The sequence below is a fragment of the Dipodomys spectabilis genome, unplaced genomic scaffold (genome assembly GCF_019054845.1).
Source record: "Dipodomys spectabilis isolate Male_0828 unplaced genomic scaffold, ASM1905484v1 ptg000089l, whole genome shotgun sequence".
In the NCBI taxonomy this organism is placed as follows: Eukaryota; Metazoa; Chordata; class Mammalia; order Rodentia; family Heteromyidae; genus Dipodomys; species Dipodomys spectabilis.
In genome coordinates this window covers 1,916,174-1,940,816 of record NW_024870766.1, presented here as the reverse complement: position 1 = coordinate 1,940,816, position 24,643 = coordinate 1,916,174, and the positions used below count along the sequence as shown (strand labels likewise).

Below are 24,643 nucleotides of genomic sequence, written 5' to 3'. Positions count from 1 at the left end.
TTCATTTAACACTGTATAATTCAATACCTAGAAGAACACAGAAGGTCCTAAATATTTGATCAGTGAATGAATGTAATGGCTCTAAAACTCAATTCAAGAAAAATATTTTGAGATGTTAAAAAAAAAACACGGGTCTATTATTCAGCTAGACAACTTTGTTTTAATCATTCCTCATCGTCTTAACCCTTTTAAACTTGTTTTAAGAACATTCCTGTACCCTCAAATTAAAGTAATAAGGATATCTAAGCACCTAAAAATTAAACAAAAAGTACATAAAAAACAAAGATGCACTGTACACTATTCAGTGAATGTGAAGGAATGATCTGATCATCGAAATGATGTAGCTCATATACAGTCTTTAAAAATGTAATGGATTTTCTATAAAAATAAGCAATATTATATTTTAATTTTGTGAAATGTTAATAAAATACCATCCCTGATCAAAAGATTCTGAAACGTATCCAATTGCACGTACCCTATCCTACTGGAGAAACAATTATAGCATGCTTTGGCTGAGCAACAGCCAAGGAATGTGCAGATAACTTACTGAGTATCAGTTTTCTCATCAATTCCCGTGGCTTCAAAGACTACATTTACCCAATGACCCAAGCAGAGAATCAGTTGAGACCTCTATTCTGAATCTGAAAATTCATGTCTTAACTTGTCTACTTCTCATAAGGAATATCTGGATTCGGTACTCGAGTTTACGAAATCCCTGGAAATGCACAAAAACACCATAGTTTGTTAGGTCAAAGGCTGACTGTAGTCAACTTTCAAAAAGGTATTTGGAAGTTCTGTTGAAAACCCAGAATAAGATTGAATGGCTGGAATAGAAATCCTCAGCCTATGGCAGAATCCCACTTTAAAAAATAAACAAACAACCAACAAAACAAAAAACCAACAACACAGAATTAAACCAATGAAACAAGGATTAAGGTTGAAGCACCAATAGAGGGAAATTTATTTGGAGTCTTTCTTCCAGTCAAAATGTTAAGTAAAAGGCAAAATCACTTGTTCAGGGGGATCTATCTATTGAGACTAATGCATTTTCCTTGATGCAAGTCAATGATGTCATTTCCATTAAATTCCTCGGTGTGGTCAGCACAAAAACCAGAGCAAACTCAGACTGTATTTTCCAGTACCCATCATAGTTACTTACCAGAAAAAAAAGGAGAGAATTTCCTGACTCCTGATCCAAAGTTTGTTATCAACTATGTTTTTTTGTTTCTATTCATTTAGCTGCCATGCCAATTGATCTGATGGGCACTTGGATCCAATAATGCCCAAGATGCAAGCAACAGACCAACAGAGGAAACTCTCTTAATCCCTGAACATTAACTTTAGCAACTGGATCCTGTAGAGCTATTCATATCACTATTAATAACTATTCTCTTTCAGAGTTAATAGTTTCTGGCTTGGTTTAAAGACCAAATATCTGATTTTGGAGTCAGTTGAGTATACAACCTGGGCTGTCCTGTGTGAACACTAAATGTAGTCTGAAACATCACAGGAAGCCTAATATAAAACCAGAGGCACAAGTGCACAAGACTTAGAGTATTATTTAAATAGATATATCACTTGGAGCATAGAAGCTTAAACACTTTATTACTCATAGGAAGTGCTTAATAAAATCTTGTCGAATGAAGATGAACATATGAACCTTTTCGCAGCAACTAAAAGATTTCTACCAAATAAGAAACAAGTGCTTGTCTGAAGTAAATTTTACCAGGCATTAGGCTTCATTAATATTTATTTTAAAGATCACTTTTTATTGTAACAAATATAAAGTCATCAGTGTCTTACAAATTGTCAAAAAATGCTTTAAGTACAAAAGAAATACATTAGTAAAATGAAAGTTACGTTGTATTATTTGGTATGTACTTAATACTGTCAACATGCATACTGTATGCCAGAAAGCTCATGCATTATTGGAAAGAGAAAGGAAGTCGGACATGACTGCTGTGTTGCTTGCTTATAAATTCATTGCTTCAGTCAATTTTCTTTCTTCAGGAATACCATTTACCTGCAACACGGAGGAGTGAATATGAGTGAGTATGACTTTGGCAAGGTTTGAACACCATTAGATTTTGTGTACAAGAAATTATGGCAAGGAGAAATTTTCTTTTAAATGTAATTTAAATAATTGCATGTATTATTTCTCTGCGTTTGCTTAAAAAATAAAAGAAAGAAAGAAAAAAACCAAATTAGTCCTCCCTTCTTGAATTTGTTTTCTATTTCTCAAAAAGTATGGCCTGAAAAATCCCTCCCACAATAAACAAACAGAATGAGGTTAACTGCGGGATATATGACTGTACCTTTTAATCCTGTCTTTAAAAAAAATAAGAAAGAAATACCAGGTAGATTGCAAGGGCAGAGAAAATGAGAAAACCGGAAGGGGCATCAAACTTAATGGTTTGGGTCTAATCCAAAAGGCAGTGTTATTGTCCACTTCTAACTGCCCTATTATCCCAGCTAGCACTCAAGCCCAGGAATACAACACCAGCAGCCAGTTCACTTCTTAAATTTTTGATAAGAATTTAAAAGAAAACAGCCAACCACTTCAGACAAGCTTCAAATTCTACCCTCCCCTGATAAAAGTTTACATAGGTAACTACAAATAAAATGACTTGCTATCCAAGAGACAAACTCAGAGCCTCAATTACCTTCATATGGCAAACTGTGACACCAGCAATGCTGGTGCTTAGAAAAAGCCTGTTTCCATTTCTTAATAATCATGCACAGATGTAGTTGAGTCTTTATAGTACTGGATAACCAGGGTGAGAGAAGAGAAAAGCTCAAGTGTACTCACTCATGAAAATACCCAGAGCACAAACTGAATCCATGCATGTGCAGACAAAACAGAATAATTTAGAAACTAGGAAACATCATTTTGCATGTAAATGAATTAAAGGGAATAAAAAATAAAACTGCCCCTTAGCTCCCTCTCTAAGAGGCAGACCTGCACTTAGTGTTAAAAACAGAGGCAGAAGCATGACAATCACTCATAATTATATCAAATGCTAGCGTAGTCCCTGTTTCTTTGGGTCTTAAGACATTTTGGAGATTTACTGATGACACAACGATAACAACAAAGCAACTAAGAAAAGACAGTGCACTTTTGTGGACAACACAATCCAAACTGTAAAAAAATACAAGTAAACAAGAAGCTAACAAGCTACAGTACTAACTACAGTACAAAGCTATATTGCCTCAAGCAAAATCTCTGCTCCCCAAAACCTGTTTTAGAAAATATTTCAGGAAAATAAATTGAACAGCCTAAAATCCCCCTAGGGAAAGTATGTGGCTCTTACCACATCTGCTCAGGCATAAAATCTCCTTTTAGGGAAGTTTCTCCATTACTAAAATGAAGCAAACTAACAAGTATACTTGCTAAAAACCTATTTGACTATCAAACAGGTAGCATCATTTAAAACTATCATTCCTAATATCATCTACTCAAGTTTTCTACTTCTTTTCATGTGGAAATAAGTAAAATTTGGATTTTAAAAAGCTCAAAATGATATTTACAATTTTTCTAGAAACTCCCTTCTCTTAACTCTATACCTGAAACAATAAAAAATTAGAAGACAAACATCTTAGAGGAGGTAGAAAGTCCATGAAATTAATGAGAAAGAGGTTTGTCCATTTCTATGACAGAAATATTCCTTTAATTGTTTTAACCTCTTTAAAAACCAGCCATAAAATTAGTGATAGTAAGGATTCTTTTTCTTTTTCTTCAAGTGACAAGCCTTAATATATCAATAAATTGAATAGTCTTGTTGAATCATGTCAGCATTTAATTAAAACAAGTCATCAAAATTGTGGGGAAAATGTGATAAACATTATCTCATTATTAAAATCTGATGAAAAGCTTCATTTATACTTGCCTCAAATCTTTGAAAAGTTGTCAAACGAAAATCTCCTTAAATTCCCGAAAGCAATAATAGAGAAGATAATTTCCAAATGAAAACATCCAATACATTTCTATATGTGCCTGAAGTTTTTAACAGGATACTCATTTAAGAGATTCCCTACCACAATGCCCCTATTCATACTTAGAATTCCGTACCCAACTTACGTTTTAAAACTTCTCTTGCTTTTTCCAAAAGAGCTACAAAGGCATTACCGGTTGCCTGGCAATTAGAACTAGGAATCAACCACTAATTAGAAGACAATCATGAATAAGTTATCTATTCATTATGGAGATGAATGAAATAATTGGTGGTGGAAAATTTTTAGGGACACTTGAAAGAAATACACTTAAAGAAAGCAAGTCTTAGGAAAATAGAACAGTCCAGGGAAATTTTTCCGCCATCTTGTTGTCACTGGTCATGTTATAACAGCTTTTTAAAGCCGATTTAAAACCAGACTAACCATTTCTCATTTATCCTCCTGAGGCCTCAGTGATTAGTCACAATAGTTTCCTTTTGTAAGAGTCAGTTTCAAGCTGCTCACTTACTGAGACAAATCCTGGATGCATCCAAGCTAAAAATCTTTCATTTTAAGGGAAAGAATAGGGAGTTCCACCCAAGGAAGGGGATTTTATTCAGTCTTCCTTAATTAGACAGGACCTCCATGGATGTTTTTGCACTAAGATCATTTACCCCATGTTTAACATTCTGATGCCAATAATCTATGCAATAATCTAAGCTACTATTCTGAGATTCTAAGTCTGATTAAGGAATGATACAACTGTTTTGTCTTCTTTAGTAAAGCTTTGTAACATATACAATGCTATAATCACCTTTTAACCTATTAGCTTCATCCATAAACATCCATTTACTATTTTTAATACTCACCTGTACTCTGCTGTTGGGGAATCTGAGTCTGGTGTGGCAAGTTCCTAGAAATGATTAAAATTATTGAGTAAAGCTGTGTTTATATGCACATAAATAAAGAACAGACATACTGGCATTAAAAAATACACACAATCCCTTTTCCCCCTTTACAAGTTTATGAATAAGAAAACTAATATCTGAGGAGGATAAATAATAACCATGTTTGATAAGAGTCATGGAGTTCTTTGAGACTCATTGATAAACAGCAATAACAACAAAGCAGCTTTGGGGAGACGATTCACTTTTGTCAATAACACAATCCAAACTGCAAACAAACAAAAAAAATCCCAACACACACACACACACACACACACACACACACACACACACACACACACACACACACACACACACACACACACACAACACGAGAAAGCAAGAAGCTAACAAGCCACAGTACTAAGAGAAAGAGAGATCAAAGTTAATCTTGCCTCAAGCAAAATTTCTACTTCCCAAAACCTGTTTTAGAAAAAATAATTCAGGAAAATAAATTGAACAGCCTAAAATCCCTCCAGGGAAAGTCTTCGGCTCTTATGCCTGCTCAGGCATAAATTTTCCTTGTAGGGAAGTTCCCCCATTACTAAAACACAGCACACTTGCTATGCTCTAAACTCCCTAACTACAGCCCTGAGAGGCAGGTATTAATATTTTTCCCAATTGACAGATGACAAAATTGCCTTAAAGATTAAGTCCACACAGCTAGAATAAAGTGAATAAAGACATGATCATGGTGACAACTCTTTTAGATCTAGGTCTAGAACATCTGTATGCATATATACATTGTCACTGCTCATGTTGTAACAGCTTTTTGGGGATGTGAGGGTGAGGCTTTATCATTAGAGAGTTGTACAAAGAAGTTTTAATTCCAATAGGTTATGAGTACAATGCATCTTGATCATCATAACAGCTTTTAAAAATATATCACTATCTTTATTCACTACTCCAAAACTGAACATTTTTATGCCCATGGTAGGGAATGGCCACTCATCCAATCATACTTAAGCAGAATGCAGAAGTCATCCTTGATTCTTCTCTTTCAGTCTTCACAGTCTCAAGACATTTCTCCTCAATCTCAATAAAATCTGCCTCCTCTATCTCCATTGCTAACTTGGTTAAGCTATCATCATTTCTCACTTGGATCCTTATAACTCATCTGATTTATTTCCTCATTCACATTCTTGTTTCTTTATAATCCACTCTGTGTATTGCTGTCAGAATGATCTCCTGAGACATAAATCTGATTATGTCATGCAAATAACATGTTTCAATATTTCTTGACATCTATCTGCAAATTAAGTTTCAGGTTTCTTAGTGTGGCTTAGGCAGCCATCAATCTCTCTGGTCCCTAAGTGGAGTACCCTACCTGCTTGGAACAAAATAACCAACCCCCACAGCAACTACCATATTCTGTGTTCAATGAGTTTTGTGCTTGTTCTTTCAAACTTAGCTCAAAGTTCGTCACAACCAACTTTTAATAGATTGAGTACAACATTCCCTCAAGGAATGCTGTTAAAATTTTACGTATGATTTTTAATTAAGAAAATAATATCTCATCCAACACCTCCTTCTACATTTTACCACTCTCTGAGCATCCCTTCTCTCCCAATTAGGTAGCTCTTAGCATGCAGGATGAATGTCATTGTTTTTCTCTGTATGTAACATTTAGTGCTCCACCCCCAATGCCTTATGACGGGTAAGAAGCATCCTATTTTTCTTAGTATCTCAAACAGAGAAACATTCAATGTTTTCTTCAAAGACTCCTATCACTAATACACATGTGTTCATTAACTTGAAACATGCATTTGGTATTAGTATTAGTTTGTGACTATTTATACTTTATTCTATGTGCAAGAAACTCTAGGAGTAAGACCCTAGCTACAAAGTAAAACTTGATCCAAGTCAGAGATTTTCAGTCTTTTGTTTGTCTTTGGCAGTGGCATTCCTTTTCATTGAAAGCCTCAACGGAACTCTAATGTACAAAAGAGATAAAAGTGAGGTTTCCTGATTGAGACAAAGGAGCAAGGAATTCTTGCTTTGTTTCTTTGCCCCACTTGCTAGACTAAGAAATTTCCAAGACAGTGTTTGAAAATCATTGATCTGAATCATTTCATCTAGGCAAGTATTATGTTTCAAATACAAAGCTCTAATGTGAAAAACAGTGCTTGTTAGGTAACAGTGTTCAAAATCTTTATCTCTAGTTATGAATTTGAATGATTCAAAAAATGTTTAAAATATACTGTTAAGAAAATGTACTGGGGGGGAGATGGCAGGGCAGGAATGGAAGGGGAAACAAAGGAGGAGGCAACAATGCTTGATAAAAAATGTACTCACTACCTTGCTCATGTAATTGTAACCCCTCTGTATGGGGTTTTTTTTCACAATAAAAAACTTATTAATTAAAAAAAAGATAAGAAACCAATTCTAATTCAATTTAAATAAATTATTTAATCATTTGTCCCAATGATTATATTTCTTTGCTATTATGTATTAGGAAGATTTATCTTCATGTGGTGTAAGGTAGTATTTTCTTTTTTGTTTTTTAAATAAGTTTTTTTTATTGTGAAAATACCATACAGAGAGGTTACAATTACATGAGCAAGGTAATGAGTACATTTCTTATCAAGCATTGTTGCCTCCTCCTTTGTTTTTCCCCTACCATCCCCGCCCTCCCATCTCCACCACTACACCCCACCCCGTGACAATGTAAAGTTTGTTTTTCCACATAGTGTCTTGTACATCTCATTGCTGCAGTGGGTCCACCTGTGTCCTATTTAAACAATTTGTTTTTTCCCTTCCCCTCCCTAAAATATACCAATGTCAAATACCGTGAGAAGAGGGGTTATAACATGGGGGAGGAACATCCAAAGCAACAACAAAAATATCACCTTATGTTAGAAACAATAGCAAGAAAGAAAAAAACCACTGTATCTATCTTGGGGTTCATTTCACTTAACATCATCTTATCTGACTTTTTCTGCTTGTCTCAGACATATACTAGTTATTGCAAAAAAGGGAAACCATAGGACCTATGTTTCTTTGGGCCTGGCTCAGACCACGTGTTTGTACTGGCTTTGGTCACAAAAGTAAAAAGATTAATTTTAAAGCCACAAATAGGAGAAATTAAGTTCTAGTCTTAAATAAAGATAGAAAAGCAAAGGCCTTTGCTACAGAAATCAAACTGCATGGGCATTTGGAGTGGGGTATGGGGTGTGTTTCATTTTTACTACTCAAACATAACTGGCTGGTCTATTCCACATTCCAAATGAATACAGCAGTGTTTCTACACATCCATACATACCACATACAAATACTTCCTCATTTTCTATCATCTCTAGCTCTAACGTGTCTTTTAACAGATTAAATCAACATATTTCCCCAAGACAAGATTAACAGGGCAAAGAAAGCATAGAATGTAGGTTATTCTGATATTGCCAATGATTGGTATGCAAAGACATTGGATTCTCAAAAACATTAGATCAAGGGTATTTCCCCCAAAACCAATATCTGGATGATGTGATTGGAACCCCCTTTTTTGATCCTCCCCACACGTTATGCAGAAAACTACTGGTTGAAGACAATTCAAAGCCTGTCATTTCTCTTAAGCCTCCATTTTTTTCTTCCTTTATCAACCTTTTAAAATCACAATGGGATTATCTAGGTGATGAGAAATGGTTGGTTGTGAAAGTGTCATGCACACACTAGCAAGAAATTAGGAAAAGACACAAGGAACTGATTGTGTATTATAATGTTTAGGGACTTTAAAAGTATCTGTAGTGTATGTTGCAGTTATCTAAGTTTAAACTAAGCATGTGCTCTTCTTGAAATTTCCAGCGAAAATTTAGATGAGTTACAGGAAAAGTGCTTATTTATGGAAATGAAAGTCGTGCTTAATCAGAAAAAAAATGTTGAGATTCGACTTCCCCCAATCTCCAAAGTGTATGTATACACAAAGCTCTGTTTTTTTTTTTTTTGTGGCTGTTACAGTTTTTTTTTGACTATATATAAGCATTGGAAAGTTAATGATGGGCATATTTGAAGTTATATACTCCACTGAAGAGCTGAAGAGAGGTACTTCCTTATGGTACTGCTTCAAACATACTGAAAAAAAATGCCCACAATGAATTGTGTTGGAGTTAAGATGCAGAGAATTCAGGAAGAGAGTGGGAACAACTAAAGTCCACTAAAGGCAATTAGAATGGAACGGACTTCAAACAGAGGTCTCATAATCCTCCAAAGAAAGAACATTTATAAAGGCATAAAACCACTTAAAGTAATTAAGTTATTAATGGACTAACTGAAAGGTCATAATGTATAAACTGTGGCATTATAGAGAAAATTAAGAAAAACTATCATTCTCTGAATTATTAGCATTAATTATTTTCCAATTTTGTTTCCATTAATTATATGCATTTAAGTAGAAAATTGTATAAATTAGCCATTCCAAAAAGTTCATTCTTTAAGAGAGCCAAGGTAATAACTTGCAAATTAGTAAATAAGTGATTTGGGGGGGGAACATATTATTTGTTATTTGTGCAACTCCTTCAAGATAATTTAACATTCTTGGATGCCCTGTACAGAAATTCTATAAGTAAGGTGGAGGATTAATCAACTGATTATGCTGCTACTTGCTTGAAGATTCAAAAGCAAAGTGATCTGCATAAAGCCAAGAATCCATGCCAAAGGTGAAAGAAAATGACATTAGTTATGTGGAATATAAAATAGTTCTCTTGAAACCCTATGAGTAGAACAACAAGAAATTGTAACACATTTTGAGAACTGTTCAGGAAAAAGTGGCAGGCAAAAGTGATATTGCCCAAAGTTTGATTTTTCTACAAATGTTTTTCTGCCAAAATGACTTTGACTTGTAACTACTTGTGCTAGGAATCAGGCCATGATCTGGAGAAATGAAAAAGAAAGGGAAGGAAGGTCAGAAAGAAATTGGAAATGTCATTACAATTTTAAATATCCCTAAATCCTAATATTTTTAATTTTTTTAATTTTTTGTCAGTCATGGGGCCTGAACTCTGGGGCTGGGCACTGTCCTTCAGCTCAAGGCTAGCACTCTACCACTTGAGCTACAGTGCTACTTCTGGCTTTTTCTGCTTATGTAGTGCTAAGGAATCAAACCCAGGGCCTCATGCATGCAAGGCAAGCACTCTACCATTGAGCCACCTTCCCAGCTCCACAAACCCTAATTTTAACCAAAGTCAATTTAACATTTTACATGATGTATAAAGATGGAAGGAAGCATTCACTTATTTCTTTATTTTTTTTCTGTTTGCTATGTAAAGCCCAAAGTAAATCTATCATAGCTTTAAATTGAAGCAGAACAAAACTACAGAACCGAGAATCTATCAAGCAATATATCATGCTTAGGGTTTACTTGCCAAATTAAAAGCCAGTGGCTCTGAAATATCCTTGGCGGCTGACACCTCTTTCAATAGGAGACCATCACCTTGGTCTCCTGAAATAGTCTCTTCTGCTGTTAGTAACTTTTATTAAAACTTTATTTTTTCTGTATGGAATTTTACCATGAAGTTGGATTTCATTATCACCAAAGGAAAGAAATGTGGAAAAATACTTAAATAAAAGCCAAAAATGATTAGTTACTCTCTTTAATTATTAGACTTGATTGAACTTTTATACTTGTTAATTTACCAAAGATTAAGTACAGCCTACCTCCTGTTTTGACAGACACCCAATTATCCTGGATTAGGCATTATATATTTAGTATAATGAATAAAGAAAATTTTTGTAGAGCCAATTAAAATCTTCCTGGAAAATATGTAGGGTGCTTTCCCATATTATCCATTATGTAAGGGTCCTCCATGAAGATGTTTCCCACTTAGAAAAATCAATTAGTATTGATGTGGTTATAAGAAAAGAAGAATAAGGAGGCAGATCTTCTGCCTAAAAGACATCACTCCTCACCAGTCTCAGAATACAATCCTTTTTAGAAAATGGAGTATTTGGGATCCTCTACTCAATGCCTGTTTCCCAAAGGATAAGATTGCAAACTGCGCTTTCTAAGTGGGTTTTAGCCTTTCAGGGTTTAACATTTTTCTGTCCCATTCAGACACTGCTTTCTAATCAGCTCTAATCTCTGTTTTACAAGCATTTTCCTCAGTCAGTTTTAAGGAGCTGTGGAAAGTTTACAGGTATATATGCATAGAAACTCACAAACAGCCTGAAATTTTTAGATAAAACCCACTGGGCCCACTCTTCTTTCCTACTTTCCACACATATTCCTCTGGGGAATTTAGGAAAAACTGTTCTCTGTTTACAACTCTAGGTGGAAATGTGGAAGTATACACATTTCCCTCATCCTCAACCCCTTCCCACTGATTTCCCAATCCTAAAACTTAAGTCCTGCAAATCACTAAATCAGGGATTCAGAACCTTTTAGCTGCTCAGCCTATAACATACACTTCCATTAGCCTCCAAATCCCTAAATCTAGGGCTGGAATTCGCATTCTAAAAGCTCACAGTGATTAGGAAAAGTAACATAGTTTGGGAAAACTGCATTATACTCTCTCAAATTCAGGACCTAAAATTCTGTAACTTGGAATTTATTTTTTCCCATTGCAATAGTTACATATGCTTATCTTTGGGGAATATCAACAATATCTGTGATAGATTTGGTTAAGCCTTTGTTCACAAGTCTAATGCCCAATGACAACAATGTGTTATACCCAGGCAATTCAAATGTAATAGTTACTTTAAAATGTGGTTACCAGAAATGAATTGTAATAAGGGCACTGTCTGTATTTTTTAAAATCTTTTTAAAATCTAGTATCAGTGATAACATTTATTTACTGAGTACAGATGCAGAAAGCCTGACTAGGTGAAGGAATGGGGTACACTCTACAGAACACTTGCCTAGTGCTTCTCAAGGACAAGGGACACAAGGATGTTCTGAGAAATGGCTCAGACTGGGGGACAATATGAAGACATGAGGATTATCCAGTCCTACGCATAATCTTGGAACACAACAAGAACGTGAATGTTAAAACTGGTAAAATTTGGAAAAATCTAAAATACCAATTCTTGGTCCCTAATTGTTACCATATATATACTATAGTACTGTAAGGTGTTAATGGAAGAAACTGTAAATCGTAATAAAAAAGTATGCAGCATCTGTCCCTCGAAAATCATTCCAAAATTATGTGTTTGTGTTTAAGAACATTAGCAAAGACCAAATTAAAGTGCTCTTACATTTCTAGACCTCATGTTTATACCATCTCTGCCATTTTGAAGTCAAAAGGAACCTTGTACAAAATGAAACCCCGCCTTTCTGAGTATATGCTTTAGCTCCCAGTTCTACCCCAGATTCCCTTTCTGCTAAGTTTTCATTCACTTTGCTTGTAAACAGGATTATAGATCCATCTGAGGCCAAAGACCACACTATCTATCCCAGAGAAGATATCAGTATAGATATCAGAAAGAGTAAATAATCTAATCTCAGTGTTGATCTAATTTAGGTCAGTGCTTTAATTTATCACCTATAAATAACTTATTACATATTTTAAACTGGATAATTTATGGTGCCAGTAAGAGGTCCTGTGAAGAATTCTATGAAAAAAGAAGAAAAGGAAGGAGGGAAAGGAGGAAGAAGAAGAAAAGGAGGAGGAGGAGGAAAATATTTCTAAGTAACTGACAATTCCTTATTACCAAATTACACAGCCTTTCAAGTTCTTCCTTCCCCTGAGGTTTTAAAGCCCATTCAGCTTTGAAAGAAAGCTCTGAATTTTCTTAAATCTTGCTTAGAAGTCCATATACATGTTTGATCATATCTTCATGCCTGAATATTTCTGGTGTTAAGTTTGAATAATAAACATATGAAACGTTATAGGTGGCCAAATTGTTTCCAAATGGTATCAATTCACTACATTGGTATAACTATCTGAAGATAAAATACATGCCTTTTCTGGAAGAGTTAATTAATAAGTACAAGGCAGAATTAGCCAAGCATAGTTAGAAAGTATTGTAAAGTCTCATCAAACCTAATATCTTATTTTAAACTTCAGAATTCAGTTCTAGCCAAATAAGCAAAATATTTATATGTATCTATTTGGTGTTGAAATGAAACTTTAAAAAGAGCTGTCTTTTTCAGTTAAAGTGAAAAGTTGAATTTTTGTAAAGAACAGCTCTGATGAACCCAAGACAATACATTCCCTATTATCTGGCATGGATGGAAAATGAGGTTAATCACATATTCTGGCTTATAGGGAGTTACCATAGAGACTGTGCACATATTATCCATTTCCAAGAATAAAAGAAAGATAATATACACTCAACACTGAAATGACACCGAATGTAATTTAATTTTTCTCTGATGAGTCAGACGCACTTGATGATCCTGCAGTGCCTCAGAATAATCATTGAGAACATCATCAATTATATTTGCACCCTATTTATATAGAAGTGCTAGTTAATGGAGCTTTGCCATTAGTAGAAATCTGAATAATATGAAGGTTTTCTGGACTTTAAAACTTATATATGTTGAAATTTGAATATAATAACCTATTGCATTTGCAAATAGAGAGATCTGATCAACATAATAGTGGTCTAGATGGGATTATTCACAAACCAGGCAGATGCACTACTTTGTAAACTATACAGGAGAACATTAGTAGTAACATTGCAAAGTCCTAACCAAAAGGAAGCAAAATAATTTTTAAGGATCTTATTCTCAACATATATGATTTATAAAGTTACTTCAAGACCTCAGTCTTTTCCTTCTCCTTATATTTCATCAGAATGAAGTTTTACTGATTTTCAAACATATTCAAGTTTCCCTATTCATTATATAATAAACAGTTATATAGCACTATGACTTTGCAGTAGAATTCTCAAACTATGTTCTTGGAACATTTAGCTATTTTGATTTTTCCCCATGATCTACAAAGTCTATCGACACACTGAATGGACTGATAACTCTTGTAACTTGAATAAAACCCCTTGGGTTTCAAGTATATTTAACCATTTCATACCAATGGATATTTCACTGGAATACTAGGTAATGTAAAAACTCAAATAGTAAGTACAAATCTTTCGTTTGAAAATGAATGATAAGGTTATCTACAACTATTATCTCAGAAAAGCAGAAGAGATGCTAAATTGTATTATTATGGTATTTTTGAAGTTGTACAACTTTTTTCTCATTACTATCTAATTTTAATACACAGAGTCTTGGTATAGCACATAACAAATGGACCAATGACTTTTATTGAACACAGAAACCCATCCTTTCCATTTACTACAACTATATTATGTAACATTCAAATACTTATTTTTATGTCTCAAACCCCCAAATTTTAAGTGTATGCAATTTTCCCAACTACTGAAAGAACTTGAATGAAAATTACTCTGGCATACATACACGCACACATGAACATGCCCTCAGCCCTCATGAGTAAATGATGTTAAAAAACTTTCAGAATCTATTTATAATTCTTTTGGATTTCCCAAGTGTTTGGGGCAAGCATATTTAGCCTACTGTGTATATTATTCATCTTCATTATTTTTTTTACCTGGTTACACAATAAATAAAATACTCTCAATCAAAAATGTTTGTGTTCATCATGCTTCCCACATAAATTTTTAATGTGTGTTTACTCATATAACATTCTAAGGTATGTGTGTGTGTGTGTGTGTGTGTGTGTGTGTGTGTGTGCGCGTGCATACACACATGCTTGTGTGAAAAGGAGAGTGTGAGAGATATTATGCATATCCATTCCATTTACTTTGAAAACAAAAGTACTTCAAAAGTAAACTTAGATTGCTAGTGGAATCAAAGTTTTTTTTACTTGCAATTAAATAAATTTTTAACACAAGGTTAATATGAAAAATGGGGTCACATTCTTAAAATTAAACAATAGTTTTACCCACCAATTCATGTATCAATCTAGCTTGTAGGTATATAAAATCCCTCAACTTCCTTCCCCAAACTTTTACAAGGCTTCCTCCAGGCTTTCTGACCAATGTCCTTCCAACACTAGAAGGTTTGCATGAAGAAAATACATGTTCATGTTCACAACCCAAACTGTAATTGTTCATTTAGATATACAAGTAAATCATACAAAAAAGAAATCCCTAAAACTTTTTTATCGTAAAAAAACTTGTAGAATACATAGATAATAAAAAGTCTAACACAATAAACAACATTTCTATAATATAATCATCTTGTTATGTTGTAACATATGCTTCCTTTTTCTTGAGAAAACAGGTATGATTGTATATTATCAATGCCAATTTCTTACATATAAGCTAAATGTTGTCTTATTTGGGTTAGTGAAGGAAACAAACAATTCCCTGAAAATAATTCTATCTCATTTGTACCAGGCCAGTGGGGTTAGGAACTACATTATCAACGACCTTTTGCTCTTCTCTCCTCTGTTTATAAACCAACAAAAGCAACAATGAGAAGCACTGGTTTCTGTAAACATATTCATGCATATTAATGACTGGGGAAACTCAAATGGATACTCACTGCTGTGTTTGCATCAATGGCATATTGGTGCTGTCATAGCTGTCTGTGTGCAGAGGAGGGATGATTTCCCCGGTTACAGGGTGAAACACGGGAAGTGTTGACAGGGGCCAGGCTATCTCTCTATTCTTGGACATATCTCGAAGTTCTTTGGTAGATTTCTGAATAGCACTATGATGAACCAGTTGAATACTATATGAAAGAGAATTCAACAACATATATTTAAAATTGTATACTAACCTGATGGGTTGTAAATTTGAAAGCATTTTCTAAAAGTTTTTTTTTTCTTTTAAAATAACCAGACATTGTTGCACTTTGAACATTCTACAAATTATCTCAGAAGGTGATCATGTCTCGTAGACTTTTAACATAGCAGAGCTGAAAATTATAAACTGATTGCAAAGTACATAAAGCTCAAATTAAACTAAGTTATGAAGTATTGTGTTAATATTAAACCCTAAGTCACAAACTAGTGTTCTATTTATTTTCTATGATTAAGATCAAACTACCACAGCTTTTATATTATTGCTACTGGTGGGCATTTATAAATACTCACAGAACTTTCATTTTATGGAAGGTTATTACTGTAGGTTCAGGAAAACTTGTATGAAAGGTCTTTTCATCTGTTCTCTGGTTTATAGAAATGCAGATTTGGAAGTCACATGATGTAATTGGCAAGTTAATATTCTGAGTGTGAAATATTTTAGGTTTTATTTTTTAATCTAGGTAATCTTAGTTTTCAACCCCTTTTTATGTGTAGTTCCTCTCCCTCCTAAATAACTCTATTTAGAAAGCAGCTTTCACGTTTATGAAATAAACTACTATGAAAGATGATGGATGAAAAGGAAGCATGACACAATTGTGGAGCACCATGGCAACTGAAGAGTGGCAAAAACAATGACACAGAAATTAACAGGAAAGAAGACACTTACTCTGGTGTTTGCATGTTTCTCTTTTCCCTAGAAACAAAACAAAATTTATGAATTAAATAATAGCATTGATATTTGGAACATTAAGACTATACGCTCATGGGACCTTGCATGATGTGGAAATGCTGATGTCGTGACTTTTCTACGCAACCAGGCAGCATTTGCCACCAGGTTTATGATATTACTTGCATGAGGACACATACAGCAATGGAATATTGATGAGAAACACACAGAAAATGGGAAAAAATGGAGATTGAGAATCAAGCTTCTGAATGAAATCAATTCAATGACATAATGAAATCAGACTACATGTAAAAATGAAAGAGTTTGTTACTTGCTGCTTTGTTATTATTTTTAATCCCTGGCTTTATCATCCTGACTTCCAGGTAATCTTGGGAGGTTATCTTAACTAACATCATGTTCTGAAAGTACTAACTACTCATGAAATGAAGACTCATTGCTTAAATAATACCTTATTTTCATTAATTTGCTCCTAAGGATTTTTTAAAAATGTATTTTAAGGATTTAGATTGTGTTGCCCTGTTTCACAGCTGCATGACTGCAAGAAGAATTTTGGCCATCATTTTTGATCAAGCTGTCTAAGGTAATTTAGGTATTTAGAGTGCAATTATAATGTCAATAGAGCCCAATCTCTGCTCCCCCACGATGCCTTGCATAATCACTGTATCTAGCCTCAGTTATTCTTGGGAGTGGTTTGCCAGTGTGAATTTACATCTAGCCTTAATAATTTTTGAATAAAGTAATTATAGCCCCTAATTTGATTTGCTACACTCAGAACTATTTTAATTCATTTTAAAGTACTGCAGTTTAAACACAATTTCAATCATTTATCAAGTGTTTAACAAACTAAGTGAAACTCTGCATTAAATGGAATCATCTATGTTATCTTGGCAGGCTCTCCAATTCGTTAGTAGTGTTTTAAAGTACTCACACTCCTTCCCGTCGGCAGCACATGATATACGCAAGTATTAGAAAAAGGACCAGGGCTACTGCTGAGGGCACAGCCAGGGTAATGAGGAAATCCGTGTAATAGTCTCTGCTTTTCAAAGAGTCAGAAGGGGGTTTGTACTCTCCACCATCAGGTAAAATCCCCTCTCCACGGATCACTTCCTGATACGTGGATACTTGCTTTGTTTTATCAACCTGATATAAAAGAAGACAATTACATATTGAATTATTAACTACGAACATTATAAGATTTTAAGATCCAGACACAGCAGAACATTCTTTGACAAACTACTTGAAAAAGCCAATTACTTCCAACTACTTTATTTCTCTGAATATGTCGTTATTTATTAGAGCTAGGGAGAGGTAATGAATCAAAGTAATGAGGCTTTATCTTGGCCTGTTTACTCTGTACTTTCTATAATATATACCCCCCCACATTCTTGTAAACAAACAGAATATATGTGTTCATGATTCTTGAATATCAACATCTACTTATATACACATGAGTATGTAGACATACATCTGTGCATGCATGTGTAGAGTTTTTGTTTACTTCATGAAAGTTCTTTTCATATTACTACATAAATTTCTTTTTTCCTCGTAACCAACTCTAGTACAGATGTGAAAGGACCACAAACTGGCTAGTAAACAGATTTGCAGGTACGGATTGTAAGGTTGATGAAAGGAGAAAGAAGAAAGAGAAAAGAAACAAAGGAAAATTTCCAAGTGTATTATTCTTAATCTTTCTGCCATCCAACTAACAACTAATTTTTAGGAAAAATAATGGATGGAAGATGGAACCTATCCAATGCTGTAGTTTTATGAAATTCTATCCCAGAATCAAAAAAATGTACACTTACACTATGTTAATTTATGTCCATGTTAATTGAATTGCATTCACTGAATTGCATATAATTATACTAAGGTTTTTATTTAAGGACATTAAAAAAAGTAGCCAAGTACAATTTTTAACTTACAGTTGCTATTACAAAAAATTGTTGGGGAGAGGGGGCTGGGAAGATGGCTCAGTGGTAGAGCGCTTGCCTTGCATGCCTGAGGCCTTGGGTTCAATTCCTTAGCACCACATAAGAAAAAAGAAAAAAGCCGAAAATGGCGCTGTGGCTCAAGTGGTAGGGCGCTAGCCTTGAGCTGAAGAGCTGAGGGACAGTGCCCAGGCCCAGAGTTCAGGCCCCACGACTGGACCCAAAAAAAAAAATTGTTGGAGAGAATTACTATTTGTGTCATTATTTAATATCCTCATCCTCTCCTGAAACACTACTTGAAGTATTTTGTTAGTAATACGGTGCTAGTAAAGCCTTTATTTGCAGTGAAGGAATTAACATATTGTCTTCTTTTAAAGAATATGAACTGAAATAACTGATAGGGGAAAAGTCTCATTTTTACCTTTTAAAATCCTGGATATTAGGAAGTTTATTTATCAAATATGAGCTTACACATTTTTTTAAGTTTAAGCCCAAATTTTTCCATTTTTAATATCTTATTGTTTATTGTATGATTCTTTTGCTGAAACCTCCTAAGGTCTTTGTGATGAAAAGTGGCATATAAACAGATGTGTGTGCATGTATGAAAAGTCTATTTATAAAATTTATAAAATCCTACTTATAAAATGTTACTGCAAAAATTAAAATCTGAAAGCACATTTAAGTTAATTTTAAAACTTTTAGAAATTAGAACACTGTTCCTAAACCTAAACCCATGCTATGGTTCAAACACAATTAAAATGGTCATGGTAGCGTATACAGTCTCCTGACTCTAGTGAGACCAATCTATTTAAGTTATGATCACAGCTGTTCAGTCTTTCATACACTTGTACAATTAGCACCATGACTGAACAACAGTGAGTTTTAAAATTTAACATTTACTTATAATATACATGAACCACAACAAGGAAATAATTTGACTTAAGAAGGCGTAGAAATGGCATTATTTTTCTAAGATGCAAAGGACATGAGGGGAGGGGTCCAAGGCAAAAAGCCACAGGGGGTACTAAATGTTGTATTATGAGTAATATGTTCTCCACTACTGGATCCTGGAAAGCTGCCTGTAATTGGCTCTCTAAAATGTGAAGTGACAGTTATATTTAAGTATCAGTAACTCTGTTCAAATGTCAACTTTAAACTTAGATTTAGCTCACTCACCATCTATCACAAAGAACTGATATAAGCTAAATCTAATGGTTATTAAAGAACTAAAAACAACTTCCCTGTCTTCCAGATAACTGGATCAAAATATTTATAAAGATACACAAGAGAAAACACAATACGGTAGACATTTATATAAAGTATTGCAAATACAATATATATATGTGTGTGTGTGTATATATATATATATATATATATATATATATATATATGAACCACTCTGCTTTTCCTAATGCTATTATCATGCAAACTAAATAGTGATTAGGAAAGACACATTGAATGTTTATGCATTTGTCTTTAAGGTTATGGGCAAGGCATTGTAAGTTTTCTCACTAGGAATTGTCCCTTAAACATTTCCTATGATTACAAGTTTCCAAAATGTTGAATTGTAGCATAAATATGGATTTGCTTTCAGATTTACTATTCTCTGTTCTTTCCTTCCAAAGTGGGGGAGTGGCAGCACATTTAAGACATTTTTTCACATACCACACCGACTCCATAATCTGTGCTGATTTAACAGCCACCTGCATGCCCAAGGAGTTCATTTGGACCACCTGCCAAGCTAATCCAGTCTCAGCAACTAATCAAGGGTAGAATAAGTACAAAAGTGGAGATACTATTTCCTAAGTGGATACACTGTCAATGAATTGGCCAAATCCTAAAGTCAAGGAAGTCCATTGTAGTTAACAGAGTAAACCCAGGATTTGTTTGTAAAAGCAACTCAGGTTTTAGTCAAATGTTATGTATGTCCAGCCACATCAGCCCCTAATAACATTTGCAAAAACAAAATAAAATACTCACCAATGAAATTTTGCACCAGTCAATGTAAAATTGTGTACGAAATTTTTTATCACATGTTATGACAGGCTCCATTTCTTGACTGCATCTCAACTGATTCTGTGGATTTTCAACTTCTCGTAAACAAGAAGAAAATGGGACATCGGCACCAACCATGACATAAACACTGTAAAAATGTGAAACTCTCAAGTTATCCTTTAAGAAAATTGAAAACACTGAAAAACAATCTACCCTGAAAGCAGGATTTATCCTTTTGAATTGAGGGATTAGCTAGAATCTTCCCTAAGGTAGAGGCCTATGCTTTAAAAGCAGTGATTCATGGAGGCTTTTCTTTCATTCATTCCTTTATTCAGCCAATATTTACTGAGTTGCCTTGGTGTACCAGAGGCTGTCTCCATTCTATGTTATTTTATAGAAATTTCATTTCATCTTCTTTTATTTCATTCAAAATTGATGTCCCATAGTCTGTTTATTATATTTGGTAAACTATCCACATTAAATTTTACCTTGAATTTTAAAGGCAAAACTGCTAGATAAACAATCTTAGCTCTGAAGAAGTAATTATAAGTAAAGAAAAAAATCTTCATTTGATTTCCTTATACTAAGATTGTAATATTATACCTGGAAATACAGAGATCTAGACAGAGATTGCTATTTCACCCAACAGTTTGTCTATGAGTTTTCCTAGTGTACAAGTCCACGGCACGTAGCCTCTCAGCAGAAGGCCCGTAGTCTCTCAGCAGAAGGCCTCTCAATAATATTACCTCGGAAGTTAAAGGAGAAAAACTATGATATGGAAACTACAAACATGGCAGATATATAGGTACATGTATATGTGTATTATGCATTTACTTGGCAAGTATCCTAGCAAATATGAGGAAAGAGCCTTATTTAATTAGCTAACAAGATTACATCATACAAAAGAGACTCGTGACGGTAGCATGTAAGCAGCCTTAAAGCAGCTTGAGAAGACAGAATCTCACTGGGTTTTCAAAAAAAATAGAAAAACAAACATTACTATAATTAAATATTACTTATCTTAATGATAATACTATAGTTACTTATAAAAGGAACTGAAACCATCTATGTTCCAGCTGCCTTCTTTGTAGAAATTAACAAACTGACCCTAAAATTCATAGGATAATTAAAAAACCCAAATTAGACAAGGAAAATTACAATTAAGAGAACACATTTTGAAGACTCATAACTCATGATTTGAAAACTCACTGAAAGCTTTGATGCTCACATAGAAACAGATCACTGGAATAAAACGAGAATCCAGAAATAAGTTATTAAAATATTATTAGTTAATAGTTATTAAACTATTAGCTTAAACAGGAAAAAAATCATATAAAATACCTAATTAAAACCAAACAAGGTAAAAAAACACAAAACTAGGTGACAACAAAGATAGGGCTAAGAAATTTTCTTAATAGTGACTCAGAAACACAACAAATCAAAAAAAGGTTGGACAAATGGGATTGCATGAAATTGCAGAGCTTCTGCATGGCAAAGGACAGAGCTAGCAAGATCAATAGAAAGCCCACAGATTGAGACAAGATTTTCACTAGCCATACAATGGACAAGGGTCTCATATCTAAAATCTACCTGGAACTCAAAAAATTAAATCCCCCAACAACAAATCCTCAAAGAAACAGCTGCCCAATAAATAAGTGGGCTAAAGACTTAAAGAGAAACTTCTCTGAAGAGGAAATAAGAATGGCCAATAGACACATGAAGAAATGCTCAACCTCTCTAGCCATAAAAGAAATGCAAATCAAAACAACATTCAGATTCTACCTTACCCCAGTTAGAATGGCTATAATCAAGAAATCTAATAAAAACAGATGCTGGAAGGGATGTGGCCAGAAGGGAACCCTACTGCATTGTTGGTAGGAGTGTAAACTTGTTCAACCACTTTGGAAAGTAGTATGGAGGTTCCTCAAAAGACTCCACATAGAACTCCCGTATGAACCAGCAATCCCACTTTTGGGCATTTACCCAAATGATCACAAACAAGGCCACACTAAGGCTACCAGAACAACTATGTTTATCACAGCATTATTTACCATAGCTAAGATATGGAACCAACCCAGATGCCCCTCAGTAGATGAGTGGATAAAGAAAATGTGATATACATATATGTATATATATATATGTATATATATATATGTATATATATATGTATATATACATACACACACACACACACACACACACACACACACACACACACACACACACACATACACACAATGGAATTCTATGCCTCCATCAGAAAGAATGACATCACCCTATTTGTTAGGAAATGGAAAGACTTGGAAAAAATTATATTTAAATGAAGTAAGCCAGGCCCAAAGAAAAATAGGTCCCATGGTTTCCCTTATTTGCAGTAACTGGTACATGTGTAGGACAAGCAGAAAAGGCAAAAAACTATGTACATATACCATATAAGATGAAGTTAAGCAAAATGAACCCCAAGATAGGGACACAAGTGGTTTTTTTCTTCCTTGCTATTGTTTCTTATGTATTTATAATGTACCATGTGATTATTTTTTGTTTCTTTGTATGCTCTTCCCCCACGGTATAACCCCTGTTTTCACTGTACTTAATGTAGGGGCCCTGCATCTTGTATATACATTTCTCTAATTAAGAGAGGGAAATGGAAAAAACAAAATGCTTAAATAAGGATACAGGTTGACCCATTGTAACAATGAGATGTACAAGACACTATGTTGAAAACGAACTTTACAGTTTCAGTGGGGTGGGGGGTATAGCTGTGGAGGTGGGAGGGAAGGGATGGTAGGGGGAAAACAAAGGAGGAGGCAACAATGCTCAATAGGAAATGTACTCATGACCTTTCTCATGTAGCTGTAACATCTCTGTACAGCATTTTTATAATAAAAAATGTACAAAAAATAGGGCTAAGGAGCTGGGTGCCAGTGGCTCACGCCTATAATCCTAGCTACTCAGGAGGCTGAGATCTGAGGATCACAGTTCAAAGCCAGCCCAAGCAAGAAAGTCCGTGAGACTCTTTATCACCAATTAACCACCAGAAAACCAGAAGTGGTGCTGTGCCTCAAGTAGCAGAGAGCTAGCCTTGAGCTGAAAAGCTGAGGGACAGAGCCCACGCGCGAGTTCAAGACTCACAAATGACAAAATTAATTAACTGAATGATTAATTAATTAATAATAAATAAAAATAGGGCTAAGGGTAAGGCCCACAAATAAAAATTAGCAACAAAATTATTGGTAAGTAATAATTCAACCATATCAAAAATCACTTTAAACAATAATGGTCTAATGCACTAATAAAAAATACCAACTATAAGACTTAAGAAAACAAGAGCTAACTACATGCTGTTTACCATAAATGTATTTAAAAAAACAAAATACATCTATGTAAAAATAAATGAATAGAAAAATATATGCCATGCTAACATTTATAAAAAGAAAGTGAGAACAAGGCTAGGGATACAGCTGTATAACAGAGCCAGTGTTAGTATTCATAGGGCACTGGGTTCAATTTTCAGTACACACACACACACACACACACACACACACACACACACACACACACCACACACACACACAGGAAGGAGGAGGAGGAGGAGCAGTGGTGGTGTGGGGGAAAAATAATAAAGAATCTCAGAGCAGACCAAGGAAATTTTTCAAGTGAAAAGAAGGGTATACTGATATGAAAAAAATCTAAAAAGCATTACATACTTATTAATAAAATATCAAAAAACATGAGTAAAACTGGAAGAAATGATGAATCTACTATTTTAGTTGGAGAGCTCAATATTATTCTATCAGAAAGAGATACATCCAGCAGGTAGATAATGAGTAAGAGTATAGTTGGATTCAACTATATCATTAATTAGATGAACAGAATCAATAGACCATATTACTAAATAACAATAACAGAATAAACATTCTTCTTGCATAACAAAGCACATTAATCAACATTCTGGGCCAAAACACAACTTATTAAATTTGAAAGAATACAAATCACGTGACCTATGCCCAATTAAATCAATTAAAAATCAGTATCAAAGGATAACCAGTAAGCTCCCAAAGTGTTTGGAAATTAAGCACCATCTTAAAAACACAAAGGTCAAAGAAGAAATCTCAAGATAAATTTAAGAATATTTGTAACCAAATGAAAGTAAAGTCCTATCTTATCAATTTGTAGCATATAGCGAAGGTAGTACTTAGAATGGCAATGAGTGAACATATTTTTTAAAAAAGAAGAAATATCTAAAACTCAGTCACCTATTTCCAATTTAGGAAAATTGAAAAAGAACAGCAAATTAAGTATGCATATGAAAGGAAACAATAAAAATTAGAGAAGAAGTTAAATTGGATACAAAAAAAATTTGAAAAGAAAGAAGTCATGAAAATGCAAATTTGTCTTTGGAAAAAAATAAAATTCATAAACCAAGGAAAAAAGACAGAG

At 34.2% G+C, this 24,643-nt stretch overlaps 1 protein-coding gene across 5 annotated transcripts in view; it reads right to left on the bottom strand.

Annotated features, from left to right (window-relative positions):
- Positions 1 to 1,732: 1,732 nt before the first annotated feature.
- The window catches only part of Sgce (sarcoglycan epsilon), a 76,119-nt gene continuing 53,208 nt past the window's right edge, over positions 1,733 to 24,643 (bottom strand). For 2 of the 5 annotated variants that reach the window (XM_042684734.1, XM_042684738.1), the window contains 6 exons: positions 20,189 to 20,351; positions 17,209 to 17,420; positions 16,260 to 16,286; positions 15,331 to 15,519; positions 4,800 to 4,843; positions 1,733 to 2,023 (listed from right to left, as the gene is read on the bottom strand). In XM_042684734.1, the coding sequence (XP_042540668.1) occupies positions 2,007 to 2,023; positions 4,800 to 4,843; positions 15,331 to 15,519; positions 16,260 to 16,286; positions 17,209 to 17,420; positions 20,189 to 20,351 (652 nt within the window). In that variant the 3' untranslated portion in view covers positions 1,733 to 2,006. Of the gene's footprint in view, positions 2,024 to 4,799; positions 4,844 to 15,326; positions 15,520 to 16,259; positions 16,287 to 17,208; positions 17,421 to 20,188; positions 20,352 to 24,643 lie in introns of those variants that run through there. The other 3 variants (XM_042684739.1, XM_042684735.1, XM_042684736.1) reach the window with 2 other exon arrangements.